Below are 9489 nucleotides of genomic sequence, written 5' to 3'. Positions count from 1 at the left end.
GAGCACCTAGTTCTGTGCAAATTTAGTGAATGCACATCTGGTCAGACTTTTGGCTTCTTGAGCACTGAGGGTTAGTGAAGCCTTTATATCATGGCCAGAGTATCATCCTAATTTTTTAAAAAGCCAAGACATTTTAGATAAATGGGATAACCAGACGGGAGACCAAGATAAATATGGTTTACCTATCCTCAGCCCCCATTCCCCCAACTGGGTGGGTCAATGTTTGCTGAAAATGCAAAGTGCTGGTAAAATTTCCACAAGTTTATACTCTTTCTCACTCAATCTTCTTCTGGGAAAACACTTAAAAATATCCAGAAATATGCCTGGCTGGTGTAGCTCAGTGGTTGAGCGTTGACCTATGAACCAGGAGGTCAGAGTTTGATTCCTGGTCAGGGTACATGCTGGGATGCTAGCTCAATCCCCAGTGTGGGGCATGCAGGAGGCAGCCGATCAATGACTCTCTGTCATCATTGACGTTTCTATTTCTCTCTGAAATCAATAAAAAAAAAATTAAAAATCTAGAAATCTCACCCTGAATTTACCTTCAGTGGGCTGGAGGCATGTTCTGTCGCTTCTCAGAGCACACAGACACATTCAAAGGGGCTCCAGCTTAATTTTGATGGAGTAGACTTACCCTGACTCTCAGATGTGCCTTTTCTGACCAGCAACATTTTCTAGGCAAGTGTTCCAGCCCCTCCATATTTTGACAAGATGTAGCAACATAAGTTATCATCAAATCCCCTACATCACACTCTGAACTCTGCTTCTGCCAGAAAGGGAAAACCATCTTATGGGAGAAAAGTGACAGACTACCAAAAGTTTTATTTTGGGTGAAGGTTTTTTAATAACCTTTACCAACTTAGGCTCTTTGGGAGAATAAAGACCACACTCCACAGTGGACTATATCACTAAACATATAGCCCATTACTATTTTGTGGCCTACATTACAAAAAAGAAAAAAAAAAGTGACAGACTGATATCCAAGGCAGGTGCAGACTCATACCTTCTCACCACTGGTCACATCACTCAGCTAGGGGGAGAGGTTGGGAGAAAGGATATAGGACAACGGTGAGGTCAGGTTAACCAGCTATAGTGTGACAAGGAGTACCCCTGGTGTAGTGGCTTCCTCTGTACTTTGGACAGGGGTCAGATCAGGTGAGCAGACCATCTATCTGAGGCTTAAATGTGCCACAAGGTGAAGTCTGACACCCAGAGGACTATTTTCATCCTTATACCTCAAGCTTACCTTGTCAGGCCAATCAATTATCTCAGCTATGCAGCACATTACTTTTTAAACTACATGGAAAGTCTAACATGAATATTAATTCAGCAAGTTAATTTTTATTATGTACTTATGAGTTTGTGGAAACAATGTCCAGAGATCCAAGGAACAGGGAGGGCAGATGCTTCTCAGATGTGGGCCTGTACTTCCATAGTAAGGTGGAGATGTAGCTCACCTGCCTGCCCATCCCCCAGGGAGGGAGTAAGTGGTCAGTTCTCTGGTGCCTGGAGGAGCAAGTAACCACACTGGCCTCTTTGGAATGGGATGAACGGGATTCGAGCTACATCATTCTGGAGGGCTTCTAAATCCTAAGTGATTGACCTTCCAATTAGGTAGGTACTAGGTGTATTGGGTCAGTGAGTGGGGGGTTCCCCACAGTATTCGGTGGGGACTCAAGACGCAGTCACATCCCCTTGGTGTTTTTTTATTTAGGATCTGGTTTTACAGGTAAGACACAACAGTAAATGGGGCAATGTTCCTCCATTAGACACATGTCTGAAGCAGGTGGAGAACCATCTTCCAGCTGACAAGCCCTTGAGCAAGAGTGTATGAGGGTGGGGCAAATGTATAACCTGGCTTCTATTTGGAATTCCCTCCTCAATAGCCTTAAAGATTCACTTTCCCCCTTTTCCTGGCAGATCAATAAGAGGCAAACTATTTAGAAATGAAGAACCCCAATATTTATTTTTTGTTCAGGGTATGATCTAACATTTTTATTGCATTTACTGCTCCTCAGGATGCAGGGATGTCTACAGTAATCAGAATTATAAAACCTGTGGCTCTTCCATTGGGTTTGATGGCATCTCATGTGACAATATAGGTGACAAGGAGCCTGGCTGCCTGCTGATGGACATACAATAGCACAAAATGTCCACCTGGTAGCTGTGAATCAGCTACTGCTACTCCATAGTCCCTGTGCTTTCTTGACATTGAGCCTGGCCGATATTACCAGTCTTCCAGGAACAATAAGACCATGGTTTTCGTTGCTTGAGATTTCACAGCCAATGGTCACTCCCAATCCAGAACTCCAGGTCACACACTTTCAAAGCTATACTGCTTCCAGTGGAACGGACAGCAAGCCAACCACAGCTTCTGTTGACTCATCTGTTAATCAGGGATGACCAGATAATTGCAAGACTATCTGCTGTTGGGGATTGAATTGTCTCCCTACCACCCCAAATTCATATTTACGTCCTAACCCCAATACATCAGAATGTGGCCTTCCTTAGAATATGGTCATTGTGGATGTTACTAGTTAAGACAGGAATATACCAGAGTAGACATGGGGGTCCTGATCCCATATGGTGTCCTTATAAAAAGGGGAAATTTGGAGACAGACATGTACACAGGGACACAACATGAAGATGAAGGCAGAGATGGGTTAATATTTCTACAAGGAACATCATCGACTGCCAGCACCACCAGAAACTGGGGGAGAGGTGTGGAACAGACCTTCCCTTACAGGGAACCAACCCAGTGACCCCTTGACATTGGACTTCCAGCCTCCAGAACTGAAGCAATATATTTCTGTTGCTCTAAGTCACCCTGGTTTTGGTATTTTGTTAAGGCAGCCCTAGCAAATGAATATGAACAGCAGACTAAGTTACTATGTATGAAGAGCCCAACCTCACAGGAGGTTTTTTCCACTGCCCCTCATCCAGACAACAGAACCCCCCACTGGGTGAGCTCCCCATTCCAGAACACAATGGGACAAGCAGGGGAACTTAAGTGCCTTTCAAATGATGACAACTGCTTCTACCCCACAACTATTTACCGGGTCCTTCAGGTACAAAGAAATGACATTCGAGCAGGGTGTGCAACAAATAAAATGTGGGCATTGCCCTCAGTGAACTCAAAATCCCTAATAAGCAGCTGCCTTCGCAAATAAAAGTATGACACAATTCCCCTTCGCAAGCAGCTGTACAGCGCCCCAGAGGTTTCTGACCCTGACAGGGCTGCCTGGTAACAGCGGGTGTTCTTTGGGTCAGCTGGTGACATGGCAGGATTGGTGTGCCTGGCCTTGCTGCCCACATGCACTCCCTGCCTTTTTCTCACCCACAGCTTCTTGCTCTCAGATGGGAAGTACAGTCACTCTAGAACCTCAATATATGGGCAGGGGTTCAGACAAGGCAGCATGGGAGTATAGTGAGTTGGTGGCAAGGGACAAACCCCAAATGGTCACTGCAGTTGGGGCAGTCCAGTCCCTTAGACCGCTTGGGAAGCACTGGACAGGGCTCTCTTCTGACTGAGAAACACTGGGCGAGTCCAAGCTGGTTATGCACCTCCCTCCCTGCTTTTTGGCACAGCAGAGACAAAAGAAATACTCAGTTGATCACTATCTCATTTCTACCTGAGAGCGAAGGGTGGGAAGGTGAGGTCTGTCCAGGGGCAGGTACATCCCGGGAGTGCCTGGCGTTAGTCAGTAAGAGTTGAGAGCCTGCTTGGAGCGGCGTTTCATATGCAGGCGCTGGTGGCGCAGGAGATCGGAGTTGTGCAGGAAACTTTTAACGCAGTACCGGCACCGAAAGGGCCGTGCCCGGTCCTTACCGTGCACACTGCTGCGGTGCCTCGCCAGGTGTTCCGGTCGCTGGAACAGCTTCCCGCAGTCACAGCACTGGATGCTCAGCCGGGCCCGGCCCTCAGCCAGGGATGCATCAGGCCCCCCACCTGTGGACTCTGCCGCCCCCTGCTCGCTCCCAATCACAGGCAGGGCCCCGGTGGGCGGCAGGTGGACCCGCCTGTGGCAGAGCAGGTGCGAGTTGAGGCGGAAGCCCTTCCCGCAGGCGCCGCACCGGAAAGGTTTCCGGGCCTCGTGGGCTTCCAGGTGCCCGTCCAGGTCCTCACTGTCACTGAACAGCTCCCCACATACCGAGCACTCGTGCAGCTTCTCCTGCTCCCTGCGGCTGCGCAGGTGTCGGATGAAATTGACCCTCCAGCGGAAGACCTTGCCGCAGTTGGGGCACACATAGGACTTCCCAGAGGTATGCACCTCGCCCCCCACAGACAGGCCATTCTGCTGAGGCATGGGGGTGCCGTTTTGCTTCCCCAAGGGGCTCCGTGTCTCATCTGTGCAGTAGGGGCCCAGTTGGGAGTCTTCATCCCCAGAGCTGGATAGGACAATCTCGATGGTCACCTCCTCATCCAGGCTGTTCTTAGGGGGCGGTGGGTCATCTCCAGCTGCAGGAAAGCAATGTGGAGGTCACTTAGAGTTGCTGATGGAATAGGTATGACATTGGGGGCTATGGGGAAAGGGTGAATGTATTTTGAATGTGAGGACATGAACTTAGGGGATCCGAGGGTGGAGCGCTAAGGGCAGAACTGCATCCCCCCAAAATTCCTACTATGCTTAAGTCATAACCCCAAATACCTCAGGATGTGACTATATTTGGAATTAAGGTCCTTCAAGAGTTAAGTTAAAATGAGATTATTAGAGTGGCTTGTAAGCCAACTGGCATCCTTCCAAGAAGATATTAAGAAACAGACACGTGGAAGCTCAGGGAGAAGACAGCCGGCCAAGACTTGCTGTAGGAGAAGCCCCTTTTGATACCTGGACCTCAGACCTCCAGCATTTTGAGAAAATCAATTTCTGTTGCTTGAGCCTCCTTAGAAGACTAATATAGTGCATACAGGATGACAACCCCTCAAATCAGCTAAAGTGACAAAAAATAAATGCAATTTCTAAAACGGGGCATAAACAACCCTTAGTGCTCCTGTGGGCCATTTACACAATGTTAGGAATTATTGCTAGATGAGGTGGGATTCAGCAGAGAGCTCCAAACACCAGAGAAACAGTAAAATCAGGGAGTGATGAGTATAGAAGGAGGTGTGTGGGGGGACACAAACACTGAACCCCGTGATAGGTACTCTTGATGTTTTCGTTCTGCCCCTGGGGCTCTTGAATAGAAGTCGCTGACCCAGGGTGCACCGTGACAGGCCATGGGTGTCAGACTGAGGATCTGAATGTGGGCTGTCAAGCCCCATGTTCGGGCTTGACTCCACATTGCCTAGCCATAGCCTGCCTTTTCTATGAAGTCAAAATTATGGGTCTGAATCTGTTGCATCTTATTTGCACATAATCCCTCCCATTTTTCTTTTCTTTTTTTTTTTAAATTTTATGTATATTGTTTCGGCACATTTGTTTTTCACAGTTTTAAAATGCAACACATTTATTCATCTCCTTTTTGGTTTTGCCTTACAAGAAAGCTTCCCCATCCTAACATTGTAAGAATATATCCTTTATAATGCCTTTGTCTTTTGTTTTTCACATCTGGCTTCCTAGGCTCCCTGCTTTTCTCCTCAATCCCTCCAGCTCATCCCCAGGCCACGCACAGCATGGCCACAGGCTTCAGTAACCCCAATTCCCCGACTGAGCTCAATTCCCCTGACACGTTGGGCAACTTTCTTTCTCTTTTAATTTTTTTTCTGTAAAACAGAGCTAGGAATCAGAACTGCCTTTTGGGGTTACTGTTGAAGATTACACATGATTTAATACATATGCAGGCACCCACCCTGTATATCATGAGGCTGCTATGGGCAGGCAGAGGCCAGAGAAGGCCGGAAGTGCACATGTGGCAACAAGCATTCATCTAGCCCCACTGAGATGGCCACCCTCATCCTGGGGAGGGGCCATCCTCAGTTATGCAAGGCCACTCTCAGCCTGTTGCAGGCACCTGAGAAAACCAGGAGTGAGGGAGCTCAAAGGTTTGGGGAGGGGCTATTCTCCTTCTGGATCTGTTGTAAATGTAGAATTCCTTTTGTCTACATGTGACGGGGTGAACAGAAATAGCAGGGAGCCCTGCACAGAGCTAGGTGGAATTACCACAATGCCAGACAACTTTTTTTTTTTTTCTGAATCTTGGCTTCACCCCAGAATCATCTGGAGAATTCTTTTTTTATTTTTTAAATTATTTATTGTTGAAAGTATTATGTCCCCCTTTGTCCCCCATTGACCCTCTCCAACGCGCCCCATCCCTCCCCCCACCACACACACACAGGTCTTCAGCACCCTACTGTTTGTGTTATGCACATATGCATACAAGATCTTTGGTTGATTACCTCCCGCTCAACCATTCTCCCCCACCTTCCCTCTGAGATTCCACACTCCGTCCCAGGCTTCCATGTCTCTGGATCCACTCTGTTCATCAGTTTCTTTTGTTAATTACAATCCATATATGAGTGAGATCATGTGATACTTGTCTTTCTCTTAACTTATTTCACTTAGCATGATATTCTCCAAGTCCCTCCATGCTGTCTCAAAGGGTAAAAGATTCTTCTTTTTTACTGCTGCATAGCATTCCATGGTATAAATGTACCACAACTTTTTTATCCACTCATCTACTGATGGGCACTTGGGCTATTTCCAGATCTTAGCTATTGTAAATTGTGCTGCTATGAACATAGGGGATGCATACATTCTTTGCCAGACAACTCTTGCTCCAAAAGGCATCTTGGGTAAAAGACTATACATGAGTCAGACACCACAGCTGTGGAAAGTCTCATCACACAGTGGGTTTGAGTATGAACCAGAGACTAATATAATACTGTATGTCAACTGGAATTTCAAAAAAGAACCAGTGACTCAGGTTTGGTGTCTGGGAGAACACCTTAACCCCAAGGGCATTAAAGATGGCCACACTGCCCGCTGATGTGGCTCAGTGGTTGAGCATCAGCCCATGAACCAAGAGGTCACTGGTTTGATTCCTGGTTAGGACACATGCCTGGGTTTGTGGGTTCGATCCCCAGGATCAGGTGTGTAGGAAGCGGCCTATTGTTCCTATCTCTGTATCCCTCTCACTTAAAAGATTCCTCTTTCTCTAAAGATCAATAAAAACATATTTTTAAAAAAATGATGGCCACATTTCAGTCTTTGCCTCTGGACTTTTACCAACATGACCCTATGAGGCAGGTGGGGGACACTCAGAGTCCCTTCCGCAGGCATGACACACTCCTGCTCTTTAGGTCCAAGACTTTGCCCAGGACTCTGGCTTTTGTGCTCAGGGAAGAAACACATCCCGAATGGCCAGTAGCACTGTGGCGCACCTGCTTCAACCTGCCAGGATAAGGCCAGGAGGGGAGGGTCTTGGGCTGGAACTCAGCTGGGAGAGACCCTAGCAAAAGGGAACCCAGCACAATAAGCTGACAACTCACAGGAGCCATCGGTCAGCAAGGACCTCAGGGAGTTCAATCCCTGACTGCACCCACACCAGCAAACGTGCATGCACACACCATACACGTTCACACTTCCACACACAACATACCAGACACTATACACACACAACATGCACATGCACACACCACACAGCAGATACCACATGTACTCATATGCTCACATATGTATCACACACCCCATACCCTCCCAGGCCCTCTTTACCTGGGCAGGTGCTCTGAGCAAGTGTCGTCTGCTCGCAGGCCAGGGACTCTGGTCCCTGTAGCTCATCCTGTTTTCCTCTTTCTTCGACCTGCAATGGCTGGAGACTTGGAAAGTCTTTCCAGAGAAGAAAATAGAAAGGTGGATTTGTCGTGCAGCTGTGGGGAGGCATCTTAACAGATGCCAGGCTGTGATCCAAGGGCAGCTCTGAGCTCCCTTCTTGGGCAGCTACTCAGTCAGTGTTTGTGGAGCAAATTAATTTGTAGGCAAAAAGATTCTGAAGCTATATGGAGTAAACATGAGTCCTGGATCTGCCTGTCGACTTGCCTGTGAAGAAGTGACTGCCACCCTTATGGTGATTTCCACTTCTGTGGTAGGATTTCCACAGGCCCCAGGACCCCTCGCAGATCCTGCATAAACACAGTCTGCACAGAGCCTGCTAGGCTGACAGGACAGGGAGCTGGCCACCCCAAGGCCCTGCATGCTCATCCAGGTGGGAATGAAGACCCACACTTGACTGTACTGTGCCAGCTCTAGGTCCTGAAGGGGAAACCATACAAAGCCTTTTGTCCTGAAGGAGCAGGGTCTCAGGCATTATGGCAAATGGTTAACGACTTACACAGAAAGCCCAGATAGGGGGACTGGGAAATGCTGCTGCCAATGCTGTGCTGTTGTAAGCCAAGCCCCCAGCACCCCGGCCTTAGTTTCCTCACACTCGCAGCATGTGGTGGAAGGACTAGAGAATGAGACACCTGGAGGTCCTGCACTAGTGCTCCTTCTCTACCTAACCTATGGAGAATGTGACCTCACCTGTGGAGGGGCTGCTGACTTGCCAGCATAGCCCAGGTGCTGTTTATAGCAGAAAAGGATGTTCCCACTGTGTCCCAGTCCCTGGTTGATGAGTGTGATCCCACACCCACAAAAAAATATACCTACATTTTTTCTGGGAAAAGTCATGGAGGAGGCAAAACATGCTCTACTGAGACAGAGCCTGGGGTTACAGAGGGCTGCAGAGAGATGGCAGGGAGTAGCCCACCTCTGGCCAGCACCACCTACCACCCTACTCTGTCCACCCAGTGGTGGAATCATGACTCACCCAAGTAGGAGACCTGGGTAGCACCCTTGCCCTGGAGGTCCTGCAGCTCGGGAACACATGGCTCGTTCTCCTCACCCTGGGAGAGGTCCTGCTGGGCTGCTGGGTCACCTGTTCACAGAAAAGGGGAGGACACACATTCCTCAGTGAACTAGAGGGATGCAGGCCAAGCCATGGCAGTGACAGGGTGATGCAGGGCTTCAGAGAAACTGAAAGGCTTGAGCAAGCAGAGAGGGCAGGGAGGGGCATACTAGTGGGGAAGCTATGGGCTTGGGGCAGCTGTTGGCCCATGATATAGAAAGCCAGAACTTCAGAGGCCATAGGATCAGAATGATAGAAGAAAAGTGGGGGCACAGGAACCTGTTATGTTTGGTTTCGAATGCAAAACAGCCAGCCAGTAAGCCTAATTTACATGTGATAGTGGCAGGTCAGGATGCCTCTACTAAGTGCCCTCAGTGTTGCTGTGTGCAGGTGACCTCATGTCAGGAATGGAGGGTGGTCAGCAAATTCAGATGTGGGCCCCCAGCTCCCTGGTCTCAGGAGAGGGTTGGAAGGGCGTCTTACTTGGAGGCAGTGAAACCCCACAGTCCTCTCCAATGATGAACTCCCCGTAGAAGCCAGTCTGGGCAGGGTCTAGAAGGGACCAGTCCTCTTCCGAGAAACAGAAGATCATGTCCTCGAAAGGAGAAACCCGTTTCTGAAACCGCAGAACAAGAGGGACGCCTTAGTCCATGGACAAGCTAGGGA

At 48.6% G+C, this 9489-nt stretch overlaps 1 protein-coding gene across 3 annotated transcripts in view; it reads right to left on the bottom strand.

Annotated features, from left to right (window-relative positions):
* Positions 1-824: 824 nt before the first annotated feature.
* ZNF496 (zinc finger protein 496) overlaps positions 825-9489 on the bottom strand; it is a 60701-nt gene continuing 52036 nt past the window's right edge. For 2 of the 3 annotated variants that reach the window (XM_015570446.1, XM_006773681.2), the window contains exons 6-9: positions 9307-9439; positions 8746-8853; positions 7653-7766; positions 825-4459 (exon numbers count right to left, since the gene is read on the bottom strand). In XM_015570446.1, the coding sequence (XP_015425932.1) occupies positions 3702-4459; positions 7653-7766; positions 8746-8853; positions 9307-9439 (1113 nt within the window). In that variant the 3' untranslated portion in view covers positions 825-3701. The remainder of the gene's footprint in view (positions 4460-7652; positions 7767-8745; positions 8854-9306; positions 9440-9489) is intronic. The other variant, XM_015570447.1, reaches the window with a different exon arrangement.

Source organism: Myotis davidii, unplaced genomic scaffold, assembly GCF_000327345.1.
Source record: "Myotis davidii unplaced genomic scaffold, ASM32734v1 scaffold1687, whole genome shotgun sequence".
Lineage (NCBI taxonomy): Eukaryota > Metazoa > Chordata > Mammalia > Chiroptera > Vespertilionidae > Myotis > Myotis davidii.
Note: the sequence above shows the minus strand (reverse complement) of the source record. Positions and strands in the feature narration are given on the sequence as shown.